This window comes from Pectinophora gossypiella, chromosome 25 (assembly GCF_024362695.1).
Source record: "Pectinophora gossypiella chromosome 25, ilPecGoss1.1, whole genome shotgun sequence".
NCBI lineage: Eukaryota > Metazoa > Arthropoda > Insecta > Lepidoptera > Gelechiidae > Pectinophora > Pectinophora gossypiella.
In genome coordinates, this window is record NC_065428.1 from 606733 (window position 1) to 633046 (window position 26314).

General features: G+C 40.3%; 2 protein-coding genes and 1 long non-coding RNA gene across 3 annotated transcripts in view; 1 reads left to right on the forward strand and 2 right to left on the reverse strand.

Moving 5' to 3' along the window:
- The window catches only part of LOC126378108 (putative serine protease K12H4.7), a 55708-nt gene extending 48382 nt beyond the window's left edge, over window positions 1-7326 (forward strand). The window contains exon 12 of the mRNA XM_050026279.1: window positions 7310-7326. The gene's annotated coding sequence lies outside the window, so the exon portion shown is untranslated. The remainder of the gene's footprint in view (window positions 1-7309) is intronic.
- Window positions 770-7540, reverse strand: LOC126378234 (uncharacterized). Its single transcript, XR_007568049.1, has 3 exons — window positions 7449-7540; window positions 6795-6853; window positions 770-6162 (listed from the first exon to the last, which is right to left on the reverse strand). It is a non-coding gene; the product is annotated as an uncharacterized LOC126378234 (long non-coding RNA).
- Window positions 7541-7542: 2 nt separating this feature from the next.
- The window catches only part of LOC126377987 (uncharacterized), a gene marked incomplete at its 3' end in the record, with an annotated part of 240856 nt that continues 222084 nt past the window's right edge, over window positions 7543-26314 (reverse strand). The window contains exons 24-39 of the mRNA XM_050026006.1: window positions 19751-19854; window positions 19044-19172; window positions 18500-18741; window positions 17808-17992; window positions 17347-17523; window positions 16661-16814; window positions 15874-15986; window positions 15059-15172; window positions 14542-14642; window positions 13558-13792; window positions 12311-12447; window positions 11422-11562; window positions 10065-10175; window positions 9266-9433; window positions 8211-8339; window positions 7543-7625 (exon numbers count right to left, since the gene is read on the reverse strand). Of these exons, the coding sequence (XP_049881963.1) occupies window positions 7543-7625; window positions 8211-8339; window positions 9266-9433; window positions 10065-10175; window positions 11422-11562; window positions 12311-12447; window positions 13558-13792; window positions 14542-14642; window positions 15059-15172; window positions 15874-15986; window positions 16661-16814; window positions 17347-17523; window positions 17808-17992; window positions 18500-18741; window positions 19044-19172; window positions 19751-19854 (2323 nt within the window). The remainder of the gene's footprint in view (window positions 7626-8210; window positions 8340-9265; window positions 9434-10064; window positions 10176-11421; window positions 11563-12310; window positions 12448-13557; window positions 13793-14541; window positions 14643-15058; window positions 15173-15873; window positions 15987-16660; window positions 16815-17346; window positions 17524-17807; window positions 17993-18499; window positions 18742-19043; window positions 19173-19750; window positions 19855-26314) is intronic.

Consider the following 26314-nt stretch of genomic DNA (forward strand, 5'->3'; position numbering starts at 1 on the left):
AAGTTATTATGCACACCCATAATAGGATAGAAATTGTTTATATAATATGGAAGAAATATTTAAATTCCATTTTACTATAGTAAACAGGACGACGCTCAGTGGGTAGGCCCGCTACAAGGTGGACCGACGATCTGGTGAAGGTCGCGGGAAGCCGCTGGATGCGGGCAGCGCAGGACCGATCGTCGTGGAGATCCTTGGGGAGGCCTATGCCCAGCAGTGGGCGTCATACGGCTGATGATGATGATAGTAAACAGTAGTAGTAGTAGTAGTGTAGTATTAACAGCCTCCGTGGTATAGTGCTTAGAGCGTTAGGCTCACGATCTAAAGGTCCGGATTCGATTCCCGATGGGGACATTGTCGAAATCACTTTGTGAAACTGTCCTTTGTTTGGTAAGGACTTTTCAGGCTTGAATCACCTGATTGTCCGAAAAAGTAAAATGATTCCGTGCTTCGGAGGGCACGTTAAGCCGTTGGTCCCGGCTATTAGCCGTAAAAACACCACCAACCCGCATTGGAGCAGCGTGGTGGAGTATGCTCCATACCCCCTCCGGTTGATTGAGGGGAGGCCTGTGCCCAGTAGTGGGACGTATATAGGTTGTTTGTTTATGTTATGTTTTCTGTAGTGTTCCGAATCGATCATTCTAAAAGGGACCTGTGTTCGCACACATGATCCGAATCGTTCAGGTCTGAACCACCAAAGATCTCTTTGGTAAGCGAAAATGCGGCCCAAGAATGTTTAGACAGCGATAAAAATAAATAAAAAACTAGGTAATGGTTGTAGGTATTTATTGATACCACTAACTAACGTTACATTCGTACGTCAAGCGGAGGAAGCGACGCTATTACCGAAGCCAGGGCCGCACTCAATACTGGGGGGTCCATATGACCCACGAAGTGTGAACCTGTTGGGGGGTGCGGACCCCCCAGTCAAAAGTGGGAGGCCTAAATGCGGCCCTCACTTCGGCGGTACATCTTAGATACAGCTATATGCGTTTGGTGGTATACAATATAAGTTTACAATAGATTACATACTGAATGGGAGTATCGTCATATTGCAAGGTAGAATTACATGCAATTATCAACTTTATAACTTACGCCAATTTATATTAAAACGCTTATAAAACGCTCGTGTGATATATAAAATATATAGTGTTGGGAAAATGGATGGGTATCATTTGGTCTAACGTCTATACTAAGGTAAAAAATATATATTTGTCTGTATACAGGTTACAATGTTGTATATATTTACAAAACTCTGGCTACAATGCTATGGCTACATTATTATTACTATACACGTTTATTTTAGGTACATCTTTATTTCCTTTCACATACTTATATATAAGCTGTTCAAACTATAATTCACGTGTATATGAGATTATAGATTTTTCATTAAGTTTGGAGATTCTGATAAAATTTAAATAATAAGAAAACGTCATTTAAATACTTAAAGCCACTTGATTAGTATTTATCGAGGCCTTATGAAAACCACGAAAACGCCTTATGATAAATCACATTCGATTTTTTGTTAACAGAACCTCGCAATAATTGTTTATTGCGAGGCTAGTTTCAATCTAGGTAAAAAAATATTTTACTTATATAGTGGCATCGTAACGAAAACTTTGAGGGGTGATTGAAGCCATGATTCTGAGTTGATATCAAGTGGAATTTTCCGTCGCAAAAGTATCGAACTGAAAATAATTAAAAAAAAAACACTAAAATTTTCATGAATATTCGGACTGAAAATTCCACTTGATATCAACTCAGAATCATAGTCTGAACCATCCCCTTCAGTATTCGTTACGGTGTCACTAACACCCATACCTACTTATATGGCTACCGTATGTACTTGTGCGGGGTGTAAGTGACGTCATAACGAATACTGCGGGGGATGATTTAGCTGATTATTCTGAATTAATATCAAGTGGAATTTTCCATCGCAAAAGTATAGAATTGAAAATAATTTTAAAAAACTTAAAAAAAAATATGAATTTTGCGACGGAAAATTCCACTTGATATTAACTCAGAATCATGGCCTGAATCATCCCCCTGAGTATTCGTTACGATGTCACTAACACCCTGTATATTTTTATTGAAACATGTATTATTGAAACTGATTGAAATTAATGAGGAACTTGCCAATTGTTCCCCAAACACACGATAGATGGCGTTGTTCACTTTTAACGTAATAATTACCTATTTTCTCATTGCTGGGGTACATAATTATTCAAAAATGTAATGTAATGGCAGAAGCATATATAAAACTAATTTTTGCTTGATATTTGGATTACATTATGTATAGAATGATGTTGATACCTATATTGCTTCTGTTTATTTTGATCCGAATAATAGTGGGTGGAAGTTGTAATTATACCTTGGTGTAATAAAAAGGGTCATCAATTTATACCCATAAGATAAAAGATGCATATGTCTGTCACCCATAAGATTATTAGGTTAAACGAAGAAAAAACTTAATAACGCCGACTACCGTGTTTTTGGGGAACGCCGATTGGAAATTCATTGGAAAAAACAGAGGTTTTGTTGATGATAATCACATCAGAATGTGACTTTTCATAAATTCGCTTACATGATTTTCAAATTAAACAACGATATGGTAATTCTAAAGAATGCAATAAATAATGACCTGGGGGGATTAAAAAGGCCACATCAAAGCAATTCATCAAAAAAAAAAAACAATATTGCTATTTGACATTTGTGTGCATTACGCACTTAGCGCTATGCTATATGCGCTAATGTCAATTTGCAATACTGGTTTTTTAGATGAATTGCTTCAATGTGGCCTTTCTAAGCCTCCTATTTAGTTAACCGAACATTTATAATGAATACAAAGTCATTTCATAGTAGAAAATATATGTAGAAATAATAAACTAGATATATATATAAGTTATAAACAGCTCATATATATTACAGAACGCACTACACGTCTCCGATATCTTGGAACAAAATCAAGTCATAATTTTAACAAAGTGAATTCAATTGACCATAATAACGACCTATTTAAAAAAAAACAATTAGTCTGTTTACTAACGTAGCACGTAAGTTAAAAATGTTACTGACTATCAATGGGATAAGTTGCTTAAAAAGATTTCTTTATCTGTTTTTTTTTTAGTTTTTTTAGCTTTCTATATATAACATATCTAGCGACGATGTATATTATAAACTATACACATCTGCCTACCTCTATTGTATTTTTACGTAGAATGGTTTTAGTATTGCATTATAACACACTTTCATAAGTGTTAGGCCCTGCGCAGACGACAGACTATCCGTGACGCACTTTTTAGTCTGTGAAAATATAACCTATGCAATTATATGCAGTAACGCACACGACGCGCAAAAAGTCCGGCGCGTTACTGCATATAATTGCATAAAAAAGTGCGTCACGGATAGTCTGTCGTCTGCGCAGGGCCTTAGTTGTATGTATGAAAATAAACTGGTTCAAAGACGTAAGACGTGTAGTGCGCATGTGCGGGATCACAGGCCGAGTAATCAGCGTTATATGGCAAAATGTAAGGTACTTGTATTATATTCAAACACTTATATAGCAGGTGGGCACTTACATCATTATATACAAAGACAACATAAACTCACGAATAATCGTAATTGGGATATAGATCCCATTTGGGGTAGTCAGAGGTATGTCTATTGCAAGAATTAATGTGAAATCCGTTTTTCAATATCTCATCTACCGCCGGATATATTAACAGTTAAAGCAGTAGTGAGCGAATGCTCTTTTTTTTAGGCGTGTCTTATTGTACATTTGCCGCAGATGGCATTAACTACTTAGCCGGACAAATGGGGAGCGCTGAGGACTCTCACCCGGTACATAATTTAAGACAACAGGCCTGAGGATGCCCAGTTCCTATTGCCATTTCTTAATGGTTCATCATCATCAGCCCATTAACGTCCCCACTGCTGGGGCACGGGCCTTCCCTATTTCTTAATGGTTGTAACTATTTTTTACGAAATTCGATTCTATTTTCACCTTTGGCTATGAAATACATAATGACAAATAGTTCTTGATACTTGTCTGCAACAAATAAAATATATTACCCGCCCGCTATATTTGTGTGTAGGGATACATTTATAGTTATTTAATTTAATAAACGACAATAATTTCAAAAAATGTAACCAGATATCTTCAGAATGAATGTATAGTACAAAAAATCTCGACTCACGACTATACCCCGATTGAGTTAGTCAGAGGGACATCCATCGCAATATTATTGATTTTTTATTATATCTTATATTAACAATTATATTATAATATGACACATATTGTAGTTGAGATAAGGTTTAAATAAAAAAGTAATTTTGAACATGAACTGACGCCCGTCCTCCGTAATGGGGTAGACAGAGCCACAAAGTCAACTTGCATTCACTTTAGGTACGAAGTCCTGAGATGGATAATATAATAAGTATTGTATTTATGTACCATACACTCATTCCACAGATGAGACTTAATTTTACAAAAAAAAACTTATACATAATTCAATTTGACAGTTCTAAAAATAATGCTATCTTTCTCTAACGATGAGTGCAGGAAAGAGACAGCTTTACAACTTTCAAACTAAATTAAAATGAAATATTCATTTAATAATTTTAAAACTTTTCAAGAAATGATTTTTACAGGTTTGATTTCCCAAAATGTAGTAATAATATTGTCCAATATAATACTTGCAATAAATACGAATTTCGCGGAACATCCGAATATTCCCAAAAATATAGTAACTGTATTATACAAGTGCCGTACAGTAGGGCCTTATTCCACTGAAGCAATCTATATCGACGACTTACGTTGGAAGATTTCCATACGATCGATTCAGTGTGACAAGACCCTAAAAGGCTGTCACAAAGCTCTAAAATATACCTATTTACACCAACTATAACACATATAACTTAAAGAAAAAAAAACATTAAATTTTTGGAAAAAAAATATTACAGAGAAAAAAATACATTTACTTTACTTACCGGCTGATAAACATCACATGATTAAACTTACATGGAATATAATAGATTTGTTTTTTATTAATACTATCGATTAGTTGGTACTTATATGTAATGCTAAGTTGAGAAAACAATTATTACAAAATATACACAAGTCTTATACTAACGCGGTCGTCAAAACGTAAATACAAAAATAACTTTATGCAACGAAAACATACTTAAATGCTGGACCAACTTTGAAAATGCTACTTACAGGAAGATACAAAGATAAGAATAAAAAAGTGCACCTCGACAGCAAATAGTAGATTTATTACTATTATAATGGCAACACCGACAAATAACCAATCCTTTGCATTTTCAATCGCCGTCGTCCAATAAAAAAGGTTGAAAGTAGTGTTGCCAGAAATAACTTTAATTCCTACTAAAATCCTACCATTATTGTCAAGCAGTAGAAATCGGATGAAAAAAATCGCTTTTTTTTTAAAGACTGTATAGTACGTATTATAGAAGACAAGATTTCAATGAAAAATATTTCTAAAAGCCACATAAAAATAAAGTTACTAAACATTTATGGATACATCATCGGGCTGTTAACCCTGTTAGAGAGAAAGCCTATATAAAGTCATACGCGACTATAGTGTGAGAATCTCAATTTAAAAATGTTATTGTAAATTATACTATTTCATTAGCGGTTACTAGGTTTAAGTTTTTAACTAACAATATACTTTCTAAAAAAGAGTAAGTGAAAAATTGTAAAAGCCAATAAAAATAATATAATTTACAAAACACATTATTTAATATTAATACATTACAATAAGCCTAAAAAATCTTAGATAAAAATAGAATCATTTGCCGACGATTCTAAATTTAAACATTTACAAAAATTTGATTATTCATCGACAAATCTACAGTTTAACAATTAAAAAATACTATGCCGCGTATTATACAGACTATTAAAAGTACAAACCTTTAAAATAAAATGGGCTGTAGTGATTGGTCGATTTAAGCCACGCGCCCCCGTGCCGGCCAATGGAATGGCGCGGAAATAACGTGATGTTCCATGATGGCGCCGGCCAATGGCGTGGCGCGGAGATGACGTGATGTTAGTCCAAGATGGCCGCACATAGAATATGTCGTGTTACGTTGTATTCACATTGTATAGGTCGGCGGCGATCACCCTCCGTTGCTTGGTTGCTCCTATAATGACGAGTTTATAGTTATTTGGTTAAATGTTACATATATCATAGCCAAATATAAAAAAAATATCCCACATTTTATAGTCAAAATGAGACAAGAAGCGTCAATAAGTTAAAACAGTGTAATTGGGTAGTTGATTGGGTCAAAAATGTATAATTATGTCCTCCAGCATAATATATAATTTACTTTTTTGTATTGTATTGTATTTTTTTTAATTATCTATTTTTTAAATTTTAATACAAATAATATCTGTATAATTTAGTTATCTACTAAACGATTACGTTGTCTTACATTGCAAATGTTGTGTGCACCTAAATTGGCTTATGTAACAGTCTAATTCCTGATGTAACTTTTATTTTATTTAATGTTTTATTATATAAGCTGTTGGTGTACCTTTTTTATAAATAAATTATAAAATGCTAATTTAGAAATAGAAGCCTGTCTGAAATGATCAAAAATCAATGTCACTTTTCTATTTGACTTATTTTCGAATTTTACTTGTGAATTAAGTAACAATGAGTACGACGTCTGACCACTTTTATTGATTAGTTTCAGTATTTCCATACAAATTTTCGATTGGCGTAAAAAGGGTCTCATTTGACTAGGTTACCAAGTAGTCTATAGTCACATACCTGTATAGATTGGTCCACGCTTTCCTTAGGAAAAGAGATCTCTTCGGTAGTCGGGTAACCTGTAAAAGACAACATTGGAGTAGTTTGAACCTATTGATGGAATAGCTTTTTTTTAGTCGAAAACTGATGAAAAACAACGGATTTTGATCAAAATACTCTTTGTATGTAAGTAAGATGGATACGATGAACTGTATGGTGATAGGTGATCAGCCCATCGTCCATATAGTTGTATAGTTTCCTAGGTCAAAAGATAAATTATAAAATTCTGATTACTAAATAAAGACAGATCTAAAACTGTCAAAAAATGATTTACTAAACTATTTAACTTATTTATGAATTTTAATAAAGAAAAATGTGTGACATCTGTGTGTGGAAAATGTGTGGGTGAATGCGACATTTTGTCACGTTTGTCTATGACGTCACAGGTTGCTTCTTTATACAAATTTAGAATATATTTGCCGGTTTTGGTTTCACAAACGATAGTTTTCAATTAAAAAGGAGTATTTTGTCGATAGGTTTGTCAATATCGTCGATAGCTCGAAATCTGACAAGAACTATGGAGTGCATCTATTTATGGTCCTACACTGGGTGTCAGTGCCAGGGACAGTGTCTAGTGGGCGGTATGGGTGTGAGTTCCGTGCGTGAGCGCCGTACCGTGCGCGGCCCTCAGCGCCGCGGCCTGCTCCGTGGCGGCGGCCAGCTGTCGCCGCAGCGCGGCGCGCTCGGCGTGCAGCGCGGGCAGCGCCGCCAGCAGCCGCGCCAGCGCCAGCTGCACGCCGCCCGCCGGCCCCGCCAGCCGCCCCGCCAGCGCCGCCGCGCTCGCCGGCCTGCCTGCACCACACAACGACGACCATCGAAATAAACAAACAATTATATTCAACACACTTTTCATCTTCTATCGCGTGGGCCATGACCTGTAAAGTGGATTACCAACCTCGTCAACCCTAATGTCAAGGTCATTATTGAGCTCCCAAACGCCCCTGAAATAACTCATGTAACGACTACTTACTTATACAGAATGTAGTAACCGGGACCAACGGCTTATGTGTCATCATTTATACCAAAAAACAAAGATGCATATGTCTGTTATCCATAAAATTAGAAGGTTCAACAAAGCCAACATTGTACTGCGCCATCTATATCTTTTATAGGGAACTTGACCTAGAATTCCCTTTATTAACACATTCACTATGTATGAACCACATATAAACCAGCAAATTTTAAACCCATACGTGCATGACCCATATGTGTAGTGTGTCTAAAAATTCCAATGCATCTATCGAATAAATAACATGCTTATGACGAATTGATTCAATTTTCAATTACACAGTGAACGACCCGCAACCCACACGATAAAAGAGAAGACAGTGAACGTGTTAAAAAACGACCAGTGAAATGAAATAGACGTCAACTTACCCAGCGCTTGCTCGGCGTCGGGCTCGACCGCCTTCAAAATGTCGTAATGCTCTAGTTCGGCGTTCGCCAGCTCATTTAGTCGTTCCGCGTCCGATTCTATGCCGTCATCTAGTTTGTCTTCTGTCGAGTCTGAAATACATAATGATTGTCAAATTATACACAAGTAACTTCCCCGATACCAACCCCACCGGCGTGGACGACAATTTCCCTCATTCAGCGCTTATCGCTATAAATCCACTTAGATCGATTAATTCTTTCAAGTATAATCCTCTCAGATGATGCCTTGAGCAGAGGTCGGCGCCCAACTGGGCACCCTCAAGCCTCTAGTCTATCTTATATTTTCTACCGGGTGAGAGGCCTCAGCGTTCCCCATTTATCCGACCAAATAGACGCAAACTGACGCTGCGGGTGTCATTAGCGGCAAATCTACAATAAGTCTTTTTCTAAAGAGACAGCCCAGTTGACAGAACGCTTGACTCTCACTGTGAGGTAGGGAACGGTGAACCAATAATTTTCGAAATTATTTTCGAATTCATGTTTACGTAAACGATTATTCCTTGGATAACGGGGAAGAAAAACATCTGGAGAAAACCCACATTCTCCAGAAATGCGATTCGGAGATATTTAACCTAACCTGTATTGGGCTGGAGGTTTGGAGGTTTTCCCTTCGCGGGTTGGAAGATCAGATAGGCAGTACTGCTATTTCAGATCCCACTGCTGGGCCTCCCCTTCCTTTTTTCCATTTCTCGCGGTCCTGTGCGTACTCCATCCAGTCCCTCCGGCAAGCGTCCAAGTAGTCGCGCTTCTCTTCTCTCTCTTCCGAGGTCTACCACGACGCCTGTACCCTTCATGAGGCACCCAATGCGTGACGTTCCGTGCCCACCGCTCAGGGTGCATGCGACAAACATGTCCGGCCCAATCCTACTTAAGTCTGGCGGGTCTACGTCCCACATCAGAGGTTCCAACCAATCAAAATGCATGAATGGGAGATGGTTGACTTTTTTGGGATAGATACTCAAGTTACACGGGTGTCTGTATAGTCTGTGGGTACATACCAGTAGTATCACGTCTAGGAGCAGTATGAGTGTGGGCAGTGAGCGCAGTGTTTCCGGCAGCATGCGGTCGTGTCCTGCAGTTGTCGCAGGTGCCGCGGACTCGTGCGGCCACGGTGCCTACTTCGTCCACTGACAACGCGCTGTTCAGGATTTCTATTAGCTGGGTGGCTGCGGGAGACAAGTAACCTATTAGTAATTCTTCGCCGTTCACGCCACCGAGTTATGAAGGAATACATTTTCAAGACAGTGATTAGACAGTGGTTACAGTGATTTACGTCGTTTAAGAGAGAGTGGAGATGACCCCCGTGCCGGATTGTTCTTGGCGCAAAGGTTGTCCATTGCTGTACAGCGAGGAAATGCGGCTAGTGTAATGGGCACCTTCGCGCCCGGATTAGTCAGGGGCGGGCTTTTTGACGAGTGCAATAAATAGCATTATTTTTGTTAATTATTTATGTTATTTCGTGTGATTAAACAGAAACTTTGGAAATAAGATAATGATTATAGAAATGCATAATAATGACTAAAGAAGATAGGAATGCATGGGAATAACCACCTGGGAACCAATATTAGGCAGCCAAATTACTGTAATTGTAAAAAACCGACGCCTTAACGCGTCTTCGCGGAATCATCTTTCCGTATTAGTTTTTCGGACAATCAGTCACAAACAAACGACAGTTTCATAAAGTGATTTCGACAATGTCCCTATCGGGAATTGGACCCGGATCACCAGATCGTGAGCCCAACGCTACTGGAGGCTGTTTGCAAAACAAAAAGTGATATAATAATAATGGTGTGGTACCTTGTGCGTGTGCGGCCAGCAGCAGCTGGTGCATGTCGGGCGCGGCCTCCTCGCCCCCGCCCCCGCCCCCGCCCCCGCCGGGCAACGCCGCCTGCAGTTCGCCGCGGACGTCTGGACAACCATCGAACACACATCACGTAAACATCAGTACTTCTGGGCACAGCCCAACCCTCGAATCAATCAATCAATCAATCAATCAATCAATCATTTATTTGCCAGAATACAATTTACAAAAGATGGTAAGTATAGTATTACAGTAGGTCATAGTATTCAACCTTAACTAGGCATGCAAATATTTTAACAATTTGAAAACAAAACTTCCAATCATAATAAATTTAAAATTTTACGTTTTAAAAGACAAATAATCGTTTAAATTATAAAAACAATTCTCCAACAACCAATTTGTCAATGTTTTCTTAAAACAGCTTCCTTCCAATGACTTCAGACAATCCGGTAGTTTATTATATATTAAAATACATAAGTTAAAAACATTTTTTTCATAAATAAAACACCTGGAAGGGGGCTGATATAGCATGTCTTTATACTGTGCTCTAACATGTCTGTTTGAACGTTCTCTACGGAGTTGGAATATATGTTGATTACATTTAACAAATAAGCATATATCCTTAATGTACATGCATGGCAAGGGCAAGATCCTAAACTTTTTGAAAAGAGGCCTGGATCAACCGGAGTTAATACTTGATATGGAGTAGACTCCACACTGCTCCCCTGCGAGTTGATGGAGGTGTTTGGGCTAGTATGACCAACGGCTTAACGTGCCATCCGAACCACGGAATCATCTTACTTTTGCAAGGACATATCTCCTTATCACGATACATTTGTATGCAGTGTCTTATGAAAAGTAATGATAAAATTACAGCCATAATAAAATATATCAGCATAAAATATATATTGCCAGTAAAGTGGCTATGGAATTTGAGAAGCAGTAGAGTTATCGTAGTTATCTGTTTGGAGGAATAGTAGTAAAAGAGCGTGGGGTTAAACCGGCGATAGCGGTTCTCATACAAAATGCGCGTTAGGGTTTTTTGAACCTGTTCCTTCTATTCCTTTTTTTTGACGTGATTTATTGTAGATTTTCCGCAGATGGCATTAACTACTTGGCCGGACAAATGGGGAGCGCTGAAGACTCTCACCCGGTACGACATTTAAGACAACACGTCTGAGGGTGCCCAGTTGGGCGCGAACCTCGGCTAAGGGGGTCGTCTGAGGAAGAATATTTGAAAAAATTACTCGACTCTAGTGGGTCGATAGGGATAAGCGCTGAATGAGGGTAATACCTGCTATTCCGTGGCACAACCTACGCAAGAGATAGGGAATAAACCATTGAGCTACTTACCAACTTGTCCCAACGTGTCAGCCACGGCCAGTTCAGACATGTGCGGGTAGTTCGGGGGCGGTATGTCCAGCAGCTGAGACACGATGACGTTCTTGGCCACTAGGCCGCGGGAGATGGCTTCGTCTAGCCGGCGGAGCCGCTCTGTGGACGACCAAATGCAATAGACAACATAACATAACGCATATGTTACTCGTAGTCTAAGGTACATCCATCGCAAGATGAACTAAGCCACACTTCACCGAGCTCTTTGTTAGAACAACAGGATTAGAATGACTTAATTTGTAATTTTGTGTAATTTGATGTGTTGTGTAGCTTCTATGCTGTTCTGTGAGCAAATAAAAAACATAGAACACGTTCAGCTGCTTGTCTTCCCGGGCATGTCGTGAAAACCGACAGAGGGATTGTGTCCTCAAACATGATGGATTAATGTTATGGGCGATAGGCTGATCCCTTATCACCATAAGGATTATCATATCCAGCTTACGACATCGTATCAACAGTGGCTGCAAATTTTCTTTGATTACTTGTGGCTCTGCCCACCCCATTAGGGATTACGGGCGTGAGTTTATGTATGTAGGTATGTTGATGTGTTTTGTTCACTGACACCCTATAAGTAAGTAGACTCAAATTCGCTTAGGAGTTTTTCTAGAAAAGCATTCGAACCATGCTGTTGTACGTATACATTAAGTTACGTAGACAGAATAAGTTCGTTCTCTCAAGTGAAGATGTTACAAATAAAATTCAATATCGGTTGTAGTGTCAACGCGGTCGCCTGGGACAAGATGCTCCGCGGACAGTTTTTTACTGCGTCTATTAGTTACACGAGGTGTATGGTGATGTAGTGTCGTTGGTGGTGTAAGTGCGTGGCGCGGGGCCAGCGACTGCTCACCCTGCTGCGTGTAGACGCGGCGCGCGGTGTGCGCCATGCAGGCGGCGGGGGGGCGCACGCTGCGGGCGGCGGGGGGCTGCAGCGGGGGGGGGGCGGCGCCGTGCGTGCTGATGCGGCCCACCGTGGGGCGCCGGGGCCTGGGGGCGGGGACACTGTTACATGGGTGGCGTCTGACGCCATACGGTTGAAGACTAAAGTACGTCAGGGGGTGAGGTTAGTACTATTCGTTATTCTACACTTTGGATTGACGTATAAAACGATAACATAGCACAGGGAATAATACTACGCATAGAGCGGCAACTCTCCGCTCCCCGCCCAGCTGAGCTAGGTTTACCTCACCCCCTCGGTATTACTTTAGTCTTCAATCGTACGGGCGTCAGACGTCACACACAGATGCGCGTGTACGATAACGTCAATGTGTAACGTCTGTATAAAAAAAGATTTTTTTGTTTGAAGTGTCCGGGATGTGACCATACGGTGTCAAAGATCAAGTACTATGAAAACATACACAGTGGATGGAGCTCTTCATTTCGACAATTTACATCGTTAATTGTTTCGAAAAAACAAGCTAGATTAAAATAATTATAAAAACAATCACGTGTATTCTCTTATTTAGAAATTATTTTCAAAATGATATAAAGTGACGTCATCATCCCTGAGTATCATACAAATTCTGAACCTCCAGCGGTTCCATTATATCCCCACTACCACCTAAATCGGCTAGTAGTGCGCTTTCTTCTTGTGATCTAAAAGTAATGCATTTTAAAATATTTCCACTAAATTACTCCCAAACCAGTAAACACATCCCCTATCTCACTAAATTAAAATAAAACATTGGAGCTAATTTTTGTACACACCATCTGATTTTATTTTAGGTTATACTTGTCATTTTCTTATATTATATTTCAGGCATAAAATTTATGGAACATCAGTAAATTTTAGGCAAAACTCTAAAACAACCCTCTAAAAATTTAACATGGGCCGATAACCTGACAGAATTAAGTTGACAGCACACGTGAAACGGGTGCATACCAGCGAGATACCTATTTGATTCGCTCGAGTTATTCATTCATTAACTCATTCATTTAAAAATTAACAGTTGTTAATCATCCGTCCCTTTTCTTTTCGGCGGATAAGAAAATGACGGGTATGACTTAAAATTAAATTAGGATGTGTCTGCAGGAATCGGGGCCATTATTTACTAATCAAAGTATACTCTTAAAAAATCAATAAATCATAGCACTCACTTGTGCCGATCCTCCCGATCGGTAGTCTCCTCTTTATCCAACGACGGTCGCTCATCTCTCTCACTGGATCTCTTCTCCTCTTTCTCCCTTTCTTCAGTCCTCTCCATGGAAACTCTCTCCTTCTCGCTCGCACTCACACGCTCCACGCTCACTCTATCTCTTTCTGTCTCTTCGTCTGGAACGCTTGACGTTGACTTCTCTGATGCATCTGATGGATTTCTGGAGACGTTTATACCTGGAAAATGTGATTGGAAATGTTAGGGTCTCGTGTTTTTATAACATAGCATAGCATCACGCCTGTATCTCGGAAGGGGTAGGCAGAGATGTGTAGTATCCTACTCCTCGCCAACTATGTTTAAGTCACATGTGGTACGGAGCGAGCTTATTGCCATTGACCGCGCACAAATTAGGGAAACCATATGATATCAATTTTATCTATGATCCAAAAGTTTGAATTGGTGCAAACTCTGAAAGTTGATTTCAGTGGTTTAGAACCCGAGCCGGAATACAAACCCGTGACACTATGGCTAGTTTCCAACTTGTCAAATCAGTCACTTTTTACTAAAGGTCAAAACACGAAATTACTATGGAATTCGCATGAAAAAGCACACAGTGACGCTGACGTCATAGAAAAACGTGACAAAATGTTTCTTGATTAAAATTCATAAATAAGTTAAATAGAAAAATAGAAAATGTTTTTCGTTAGTTTTAGATCTGTCTTTATTTAGTACCTAATCAGAATTTCATAATTTATGTTGAACCTAGTACAGTCATGAGCAATATAATGTACCCACTTTAGGACTCTGTCGCACTAACATATTTGACATTTAGTGACACTTACAGTTCAATTTGTCAAAAAAGTTAATGTGACATGGTACCAAAGTGTATACATATTAATGCTCGTGACCGTACACGACCCAAATCAAGCGTTATCTGAACAAGACTATCACGCATTCTTTATTCTATGGTTATGTGTGTAATTACCGGAGTCGTCTGTGGAGCGGCTGGGTTGATGCGAGGGAGTGAGTGTGGGCTTGATGAGCTCCGGCTTGGCTAGCGGTAGCTCCTCCATGTGGCGGACCCAGCTGGAAACGACAAATATTTATATATGCAAATAATCTTTATACTTTTAAGATTCAGCATGTAACCTTAAAATGTACCCAATATTCTTTTATTTGAAATAAACAGTTTTAAATTATTTTTTTTATTTATTTATTTATTTTATTTATCACACTTATACACTATCATTACACTATCATTACAGGTGTCCCCCAATGCGATATTAAAGCAACACAACAATTAGTACAATATCTACACACTACACATGTCAAATTGCAATATTGCTTTCTTAGATGAATTGTTTCGATGTGGCCATTCTAACCCCCCAGATATCATGTAGAGCCAAGCTTCTTACTCTACACTCACCCTGGTAAAATATGTGGCTTGGTCATTAAATATGGCCGATACATTAAATACATTTTTTTTTTTCATTATAACTCACGTGGTGTACTCGGCAGTGGTGTTGGCGGACAGTTCGTGCATCTGTATTCCGTTGATGTTCATCAGGAAGAATGCATTGCGGACCGCCGCGTTCGGTCGGAACAGCACGCGATCCCTGGGTGGAAAAAAAAACGATATCAAATACTTAAACAAGCGGCAAAGAAAGAGGTTAGACAGATATGTCTGCCCGTAGAAAATTATGGATCTACCTACTCCACTCCAATCTCATCAGTCATCCCGTGATCACGGCACTTGCAACAGTGTCGAAATATCGGGAGTCTCATATCCCTGCTTTAAACGCGGTAAGAACCCGTTATAATGTGTTTTAATTATGGAAATAAAAACTGTTTAGAATCAAGTATCTTTAATCTTCTTCTCTTGTGTGGGTTCAGATGGTCAATAACCGATCGCATCAACCCTGGTGACATTAACGCGCTCTCCGAAAGGTATCTTTAATACATTCTCTCTTCGCTTATTAGCTTCATAGCTTCGTTTTTTTTCCTTAGAAACGCAAGAACGACCCCACCGTAACAACCTCTTAACAAAATAAGCACATGACTATATTCTAATGGGGTAGTCAAAGGTACATCCATCGCAAGATGAACTAAGTACCCATATCTGAGGTTAGCCGTATCGCTTTCTATAATGGTCGAACCAACTGTGTTAGTGAAAACTGCACTTGAGATAAATTGATAACTCATTGGTGCAAGTCCGGTGCCGGACGCTTCCCGTTTGAGAAGCCGCAACCTGGTGTACCAGAGAACCACAGGGACTCATTTATCTTCTTCTCTAGTACTGTATAATAAGTTTGAATACCATTTAACAAGCGGCGATAGCAGGCCCTGCTGGCTGGGCTGCGTGATCGGCTTCAGGATAAACTTGTCTCCCTCACGCTGTAGCAGTACCAGGCAGTCTTCCAGCATGAGCGCCTGTAAACAACATAGCAAGGTCAGTACATAAATGACAACAATAAAGTAAGGGAACGATTGGGAAGTGCAGTGGATGATTGGGAAGTGAAGTGAAAGATTGGGAAGTGAAGTGGAAGATTGGGGTGGTCAAGTTTACAAAATCAGTCATAAGAACCGCTGGAGAGATGGTGTTGATACTATTGAGAGGAGAAAGACCTCTTGAGAAAGGCTTTTTTTTTCAAGGAAGAGTCTCTCTTGTCATTTTTTACTCTTACCTTCCGTTCCGCAGTACTCTGTCTGACTTTAGTGGTAAATAGCACTTACATAACATAAATAGCCTATAGACGTCCCACTGCTGGGCACAGGCCTTCCTGCAATCAACCAGAGGGAGATTGGAGCATACTCCACCACACTGCTCCACTGCCGGTTGGTAGAGCGAGTTGCAGGTCAGCTCTTCCTTCCGTTATACTACATTCATACATATGTAAACTCACGTAACCTATTTCCCACTGAGGTAAACAGAGGCTAATGAATTCCATTTGCTTCGATCATAACACACTTATCTTGCTTCCTCCACATTCATCAATCTTTTCATACACGCACGCTGTTCAGAGTAGATAGTACTAATTCTTCTCTAAGGACATGTCCAATTTGGTCAATATACTGCTACTACTTTGGTCAACTTCGATACTGACCAGTACATTCATCTTTTTGTTAGAGTCGTTCCTAATCCCCAGCTCGCCCTCCATACGCAGGGTGTGCGCGGTGAGGTCCAGCCGGCGAGGCTCCTCCCACTCGCTACCAGACATCGGGATACGGATCTCCAGCTTGCTCTGGATCGTGCGTAATCTGGAATTAAAAAGGTGAAATGTTGGTAAAATGCAAATGTTTGGTCTACTATTTGGAGGGCAGAAGTTACAGTAAGTGTCTGATAGACCATCGTGTAACACGATACGCTACATTAGCAGACATAACATCTTCAAAAACCGTTAATCTGCTTCTTCTATCGTGTGGGTTATGAGGTAGATTATCAACCTTAGCACCTCTGGTGTCAGGGTTACTATTAAGCCGCCAAATGCCCACGACATCAGTAAGTAGTAACCGGGATCAACGGCTTGACGTGCCAAAAAATCAATGATAGAGAAATGACAAGACTATCACCTCACTACCTGCAGAACAAATTCACAAATTTCACATCAAATTGAGTTCAAAAAACAATAAAATATATTTCAAATGATGAACAAGTATTATACTAAAGCATATCTTGAAAGTTATTTTTCCAAAACCTTTTGGTTTTTGGTAGTTGATATATCTAGGCCGTTACATAAGTACTAAATGCCGTTCAGCGCCATCTGCCGTCACCAAACGCTCATCAACTCACCGGTGTTCATTCTCAGCAGTGCGTATAGCAGTGTCGACAGTGTGCAGCACATCCTTGGCCACGTCGAGCGCTCTCTTCAATACTATAGAGTCCTCTGGACTGTCTTCCTCTCCCTCACACTCGCCTTCTACCACCGTCTTCAGGATACCCTCCAGGAGGAGCTGGTATTTCGTTAACCTGTGGGAGGAAAATACCTTTATCAGCATCAAATATCGCATACCTGTCGTTATTTTTGTTTATTCTGTTTTCAGTCTCCTTCTTCTATCGTCTAGGTTGTGAAGTGGAGTACGAACCTCATCAACCCTGGTGTCAGGGTTATTATTGTTTTCAGTTAGGGTCTGATAAGATTGGCAGTCGCTAAAGTGTACTCCAGCCATTGATACAAGAATTATTTTATAAGGACGGATCCCTTATGAGATCATCGTAAAGGGGTCCGTTCTTGTTTTGAAAGCCTTTGTCACCTCTGCCACACGCAAGCCAGCAGATCTCTCAGCTGCAGCCTCCCACAGAGCGGCATCTGTTCCCTGGCTATGAGGAACTGGTGTAACTCCTTATTCTTGCGTCGTCGTTCCTTCAGAGAGTCGAGCGCCATGCGCTGTCCGCGGCAGAAACGCGCGAGACAGGGGGCGTAGCCTGAGTCACCCAGCTGCGAAATAAAACAAAATTATTATACTTCTTATTATTTATGTTATATTCTCTAATAGGGAGTCCCAGATCGAAGTCACCTTAAAACTTTTATCATTGTTAATTATCTGAAGTAAAGAATTTTAATGAAATAGTTTGTATGCAGTTGCAGAACGGGGAAACTACTTCAGCAGACTATTTACCAGAAACAGATCACGACTGTATAGGGCTCAATATCTCCCTAGCTTTATCCCGTCCAGGGTCTACGGAACTCAAGCCTTCCAAAACTATATTGGTCCAACTATGACAAATTTCATATGGTCCCGCTTTCTTTATAGCTACAAAACTTTCCCAAAGGAAAATCCACGGCTAAAGATTTTAATGGAAGTTTCACCACCATTACACGCCAATCAAGATCCTGAGGTCCTAAGATCGATGTCACGTTATGAGACTGTCCCTAATTTGTATGGCGGCTCAATGACAAACTTGAGATTCGTGAGTTCGCCAATAGGCTTTACGGATCACTCACCGTGGTTAGCATAGCGTCGGCCACCGGCTTGATGTGCACGTAGTGGTTGGTAGCGGAGGTGCGTAGTCCTCTCAGGTCTGCGTAGAGCTTGCAGTGGCGCTCCCTCACGCCGGGCAGGTTGGGAAACAGCGCGCGAAGCTCGTCCGGCGGTAGCAGCGACGGGGCGGACTCCAAGGGGCGGAGGAATACTCCTCCAAGGACTTTGAGCCAGCGGACGTGCGAGCCTTCTGATACTATTAGTTCTGTGGACAGAAATAATTTAATTTAGAATTACAAAAGGAATTGAATGACGAAAGGACAGTCGAAATCAGTGGTGTTATTTTAAAATTCAATCCAGTGTGAAAGATGAACAACATAGCATAACGATTATATTCCAATTGGGATAGTCAGAGGTACATCCATGACAAGATGAGCTAAGTACCCATGTCTCACCGAGCTTTCTGTTAGACCAACGCGAAAGGCGGTGGTATGAATAATATCCAACTCGTTGAAGCAACCTGCGTGTCGCGGGGTACATAATTATGTTCCTGGTACTCGTACTGACCGTGTATGAACTCCTGTCGCTTGCGCAGGCGCGAGCTGAGCGTGAGGGCGTCGAGCGCGCGCGGCGGCAGCGAATCCGCCCACTGCGCCGCCAGCGGCTCCTCCTCATCAGACACGTCCGAGGCTGATGCTGGAAGCATAAGCAAAATATGTATACGTAGTTTCACTAACGCTCAAACGAAATTGGACTGCAGAACAGATATTTGCAGAATACATCCTCCATGGACACCTCTTGAACGCTGAGATAGAACCGGGTCCAAGAAGTGTTGTAGACCTGAATACTTTTTAGAAAGAGGATAAGCCGGACATGGAAAGCGCTGACAGGTCTCACTCGGTACAAAATTCAAGACAACAAGCTTAGCAACTAGGTAGTGCACCTGGGCTCAAGGCGTCGTTTGTGAGTTATGTTTCAGAGAAGTGGCCCGGAGAGGGTCGCCCCACATTCTTCAATATTCTATTGAACAGTTCCATCGCAAGACTATATTTTTTTTTTTACTCCAATTCTAGTAATGCTAGTGTCTGAAACAGGGCGCTGATACCGACTCAGCCGCGATGGTCAACGAGTTCCCTCATTGACCACATCAGACGACGCCCTGAGCCGAGGTTCGCGCCCAAATGGTTTATTTTTCTTAAATTTTGTACCGGTTGAGAGCAGTCAGGACTCCCCATTTGATTCAAGACCTATGAAATAATGTATCATCATCGTACCATGCTGTTCAGCGGCAACGGTGTTGCTCTCGTTGCTCCGTGAAGACAGGCTCGAGCTGCTCGAACTGCCAGACGGAGCTGTGGCCGCTCCCGGCTCCAAGTCACTGAAGATACACAATTACAATATGAAATAACGTCATAAGGTAAGTATAGGTGTTTTAATTGTGAAAAAAGAACTCGTAAACCTCAGCAATGTATACAAATAAACAACAGAGAAACGCAAGTTTACGGACACACTGACCCAACAAAAAATAAGTACTTCGGGAGTCGTTCGTCATCCCAATATCCGAAAACAGAATCAACATCAACCTTAATTCGAGCACCCAATTAATTCGGAAACAATTCAGTAAACCGGAAACCGCTAAGCCCCTAACTGTTGCGTAGTTATTGCCAAATTGCCAAAACACTTGGCTTTAGATTGACAGCTAACGTCAAAATTGATTTACGTATCCTCAACATGGTTGTTACGTCGGATTCAACGACATGAAGACTCCTGGGACATAATTATGTGGATGTAATTTTTTATTATAGGTAAACAGGCTATATACGTCCCACTGTTCGGGTTTTCTTAATGAACCGGAAGAGGTGTAGAGCACATACATTGTTTTAAGTTTACGCGGTTATTATCATAATTAAAACACATAATAACGGGTTCTTACCGCGTTTAAACCAAGGATATGAGACTCCCGATATTTCGACACTGTTGCAACTGCCATGATCACGGAATGACTGATGAGATTGGAGTGGAGTAGGTAGATCCATAATTTTCTACGGGCAGACATATCTGTCTACCCTCTTTCTTTGCCGATTGTTTATGTATTGATATCGGAATGTTCGGAACCATCTGAACTCGCACCAAACTCATTACGACAAACCGCACTCACTGTGTCCTCACGTTTTGTCACCACATTAGGCCGTTTTAAGCTTTTTACAACACCTACCACTGGATTCCACATGCAGAGGATACTCCAACGCGCTGCTCCACTGCGGGTTGTGGTTTGTTTTTCAGGACAGGGACCATTATAAAATAATATAGGAGCGATGGGCTGATAACATGTCACCATGCGGTTCATCATATCCACCTTAGTATGAATATCAAGACTAATGTCTTCTGGCTGTGTATACCATGATAAGTATAGCGGAAGTGACTAATGCGAGTCTGTGTGAACACAGACCGAAACTTGCAGGTTTATTTCAAGAGAATTCAAGAAAAGAAGTCCATTTGAATAATATAACGCAGTAACATGGACCAGCTATATTTCGCTCCACATCTAACCCACTCAGGATGCAAATAGCATCATTATACAGTACTTATACAGCTTCCCGCGTGCTGCTTCCTGTGACCTTTGCAACCAAGCTTCTGTTTAGTAAACATTTGCGCAGAAACTACGGTTGGACGATTAAGTGATTACAGTTCCACGAAATTAAAGCTTTTCTCAATGAGTTTGGGTTGATTGTGGAGTAATGAAGAGATTAAAAGGTCAAGGTTACGTTTATAAAGGTGATGAACATACATACGGTAAAAAATCCTCCTGATATAATCACGCCTGCATCTTTATCAGGGTGATGTGATATTACGATGTGAGTTAAAAGGAAACACGCTTACCTAACAAATGCTCGCACTAGCTATTGGAAGACACGCAGTGGTGTCCCTTTCCCGGGAATATTCCCAAAGTGGGAATGTGGTTCAGAAGTATGTAACCTAACCTATATTGAGCTGGTTTTCCCTTCGCGGGTTGAAAAGTCAGACAGGCAGTTGTTTCAGTAAAAACTCGGACCTGTCAAATCTGCAGGTTAGGTGAGCGGACCTTGTGAAACGGGATAATGCTAGGGAGATGATGACGTAAGAAATTGATATCTAATTTTCAGTTACAGACTGAACGTGTTAAAATTATTCTTATGAGCCTTGTATTAATTAACTCAGCTGTTATAAGGCCGGCGTTTAACCAATCACAGCATTCGAGAGAGCGAAAAACGAAGACGCCCTGTCACTCTCTCCCTCACGGTGATTGGTCGATCCCTACACATCTCCGCACAGCTCCGCAAAGCTCCGCGTCAATTTCCATTGACGCAGCCTAAGACCTCAACCTTTCCAGCTGCCTACTTTATAACCACAAACCGTTTTATAACACAACAGCAATATATCATAACATTACCCTTAATGCCAAATAACACGCTCATCATTCAATCGAATCCATCAATCAATTGTCAATCGAAATTGAACGACTCACCACACGTATCTTTAAACGACTGGCATGTGTACTAACGGCCTCTGTGGTCCAGGGGTTGAGCGTTAGACTCACGATCCGGTAGCCCCGGGTTCGAATCCCGGTGGGGACATGTCACAAAAATCACTTTGTGATCCCTAGTAGGACATTACAGGCTAATCACCCGATTGTCCGAAAGTAAGATTATCCGTGCTTGGGAAGGCACGTTAAGCCGTTGGTCCCGGTTACTATTTACTGTAAGTAAGCAGTCTTTACATGAGCCATGTCAGGGGCTTTTAGCGGCTCAATCATAACCCTGACACCAGGGTTGATGAGGCTGGTATTCCACCTCACGACCCATACGATAAGAAAAAGTATTTACTCAATCTAACATACATAACATAAACAGTAAACAGCCTATATACATCCCACTGCTGGGCACAGGCCTCCCCTCAACCAACCGGAGGAGGTATGGAGCATACTCCAACACGTGGTGTTTTTACGGCTAATAGCCGGGACCAACTGCTTAACGTGCCCTCCGAAACACGGCACTTATTTAAATCGCCACTTTTTACGTAAAAATACCACCCGTTTTATATTGAATGTGCAATTTTTCCGTTTCTATAACGCTCGATTTCATTCAGAATGAACGGCAAAAGTATTCAAATGTGTTCATTTACATACACCGTATTTCGTATTTTACCTTTTCGGGTAGAATTTAATCTAAATAACAAAGTAAAGGTATCGAATACTTTTCTATTTTATACCTTTCTTACACAGACAAGGGATCAATGAGGATTTTGAAGGTCACGTTCCCCAAAAAAAAATATAGATGGTGATGTACAGAGTTTCCTTCGATTAACCTTCGTATTTGGATGATGTATGCATCTGCTGTTTGTTTTTGGGTATAAATGATGACCCTTGTTATTACACCCAGGCACAACGCATCTCCAATCCATTATTATTCTATTCAAAATAAACAGAAGCGATATAGGTAGCAACATAATTCTATATCATATCTGATCCAAATATCATGTAACAATTCTTCAAATCAAATCAATTTATTTGCGAGAACACATAGAATCGTAAAAAGGTGGTAAAATAATTCAAATAACTATGTTGTGATGTGTTCAGCCTGCATGCAGGCGTACAAATATACATAAAAAAAATAAAGAAATACATTGACAAGAAATTTATTGAAAATTAAATATAATTTTCTTAAGAAAATACAAAATTTAATTATTTTTATGTTCAAAATACTCCGTCAAATTATAATAACATTATTGACATTTATTTATTTATTTATTTCTTTTTATACATGTATGTGTCTCTGTCATTATGTACGCAATTCAAAATTCAAATGCAATTCAAACATTCCCGAGAAATACATTTCGGAGGTATCTGACCTAACCTGTATTAGGCAGGTTTTCCCTTCGCGGGTTGGAAGGTCAGACAGGCAGTTGCTTCTGTAAAAAACCGGACCTGTCACATCTTCAGGTTAAGTAAGCGGACCCTGTGAAAAACGGGATGACGCTAGGGAGATGATGACTCCAGTTTACTCGTAGAAGCTGTGTTAGAAATTAACTCTAAATAAATATAATTGTCACGTTCTCGTAATTTTGTGGCATCAATAAATATTCCATTACGCCCTCAGGTCTTCGTAGGTCAAAGCTTTCCATACATCGCTGGTCGGTCCCACTGTTTGCGATACGATAGCGATTCAATATTTAGGGGTATAATCCTTTCCAGTCCCTTGTGTTCAATAAAGTATTGTATCTATCCATGTATCTATCATAATATTGAAATAGTAGTAGTATTTAGTTCTGTGCAATAAAGTATATTTGATTTGATTTAGTACCTAGTGTATTTCTGACAACAGAAATCATTTTGTTGTAATTTTAATAAATACCTATGGAGGAAAATGTACAGGAACGAGAGAATCAGCAAATGCCAACTTCTTCTCTTGTGTGGGTTGTGATTACCAACCTCATCGACCCTGGTGTCATGGTTACTGTTGAGCCGTCAAAGTCATGACTGATGTAACGACTACTTACTTACATCAGTAATTAGTAATCGGGACCAACGGCTTAACGTGCCTTCCGAAGCACAGATCATCTTACTTTCGGACAATCAGGTGATCGGCCTGTAATGTCCTAATCAAACTAGGGGTCGCAAAGTAATTTTTGTGATATTTCCCCACCGGGATTTGAACCCGGGACGTCGGGATCGTGAGTCTAACGCTCAACCACTGGACCACGGAAGCGGTTTGATGTCAACTAGAGTAAGCGAAAAGAAAAGAGAAGGTAATAAAAGAGATGGTGCAGGTCGTGTCGTATCAGGAGGTGAAGGTTTTGGCGGGAAGAAGAGAGGAATGGCGATTACTCCACCGGCTCTTAAATAGAGAGAGAGAGAGAGAGAGTAAGCGAGAAGAGTGTATGCGAAGTAAGGAGTGCAATCCCAATCTCGCGGGATCCCGAATAATCCCGATCTCGCGAAATCTCGTCTAACTTTTTCGAAGCATAATTTGACGAGATCCAATTCGAGATTGACGGGATTGGGCGAATCTCCTTGAGTTATACTTTTTGTTTCGATTATGATGATGTCACGTGAAAGAACTATTCGCTTCCCGCCAACAGTCACACCTTGAACCCGCCATAATTAAATTGCAAGTTTCTGGAACCCATTACAGCCCATCATGTAGAGTAATTCAATTAAAACGGAGAATACTACAGATTAATAATAGTTTAGACTTCAAGCCCCCCAAGGGGCGCAAAGTCAAAGTATTTATTGCACACAATATCTTTTTTGTTATGAGAACCTCGGTGGCGCAGCGGTAAACGCGCTCGGTCTGCGATTGTTGAAGTTAAGCAACTTAAAGGCCGGTCATAGGATGGGTGACCAGAGAAAAAAAGGTTTTCATCTCGAGCTGCTCCGTGCTTCGGAAGGCACGCTAAGCCGTTGGTCCCGGCTGCATTAGCAGTCGTTAATAACCATCAATCCGCACTGGGCCCGCGTGATGGTTTAAGGCCCGATCTCCCTATCCATCCATAGGGAAGGCCCGTGCCCCAGCAGTGGGGACGTTAACGGTCTGATGATGATGATGGTTTTTATAAAATTTATATACTGCCACATACGCACGCATACGTACGCATAATGGGCCATCTTAGAGTCTAAATGCGGAAAACAGAGCCCACTAACTAACTGCCAAATATGGGGCTGGGAGGGTACAGCAAAAAAAATAAATTATGCCAAAAATACAAAAAAAATGGTGAAATAAACATCAAATAAAATTAATCAAGAAAAGAATCAAATTTTTAAAACATAACATAACATGGGTATAGGTACTACATATATACTTCGACGAAGAAATCAGAAATCATAATCAACGAAATTATCACGGATAAACTTGTTGAAGGTCAATATAACATTTTTGAATTTACGTCATTTCGCAAGGTGTTATGGCTGAGGAGAAGAAATGACAAAAAACTGCAACAGCAATTCTTTTAAATCAGAGAAGATCGATCAAAAGTCTCAAAGAGGACAATAAAAATACCGAAGCAACGACCCTGGAATTCCCGGGACTTTGTCCCGTAAATTGTCCCGTAATTCCAATGAGACGGTATCCCAAAAGCTTTTAATATTGGAAAAATTCGTTATCGCTCCGAAAATTGTGCGCTGTTTCATTGTAACGCAATAAACTGAGACAATTTTTATTTCTTTTCGAATTTCTACCTACACTTGCTAGTCTATCTATATATATATCTCTAATTACTAATAATATTATAAAGAGGAAGAACTACTGGAACGCCTTCAAAAATTATTTCATTACTAGAATGCTACATTATTCCTGTATTATTTCTAAAAAAAAAAGAAATCCTAACTAAAACTTCATAAAGGTAAAACAGTGATAAAATGTTTTTCATCGCATGCGCTGCGAAAACTATTGATGATAGAATTATCATTATTATTCAGGAATACATATCTAATTTGCCGCGACACGAGTTCCCCCCGGTTATATCGGCTTCGACCAATAGCCGTACGATGTTTATCTACGTAGACATCATTCGCTGCGTCTATTGGTCGAAGCCCTCGATATAATTCGCGGCGCGGAACCTCACTAACGATGGCGACAAAAAATATAGATTGATAGATAAAGTATATAAAAATCATTAACATTCAAGCGATAAACGATATGACATACGTACGTACATATATACAATATAATCACGCCTGTATCCCAACGAGGCAGGCAGGACCACAAGTCATTATTAAGACAATCCGTACTCCCTCTTGATTTTAATTCCAAGATAGATTAAAGAGAACCGTCAGGTAATCAGTCCACTGACCATAAAAACCA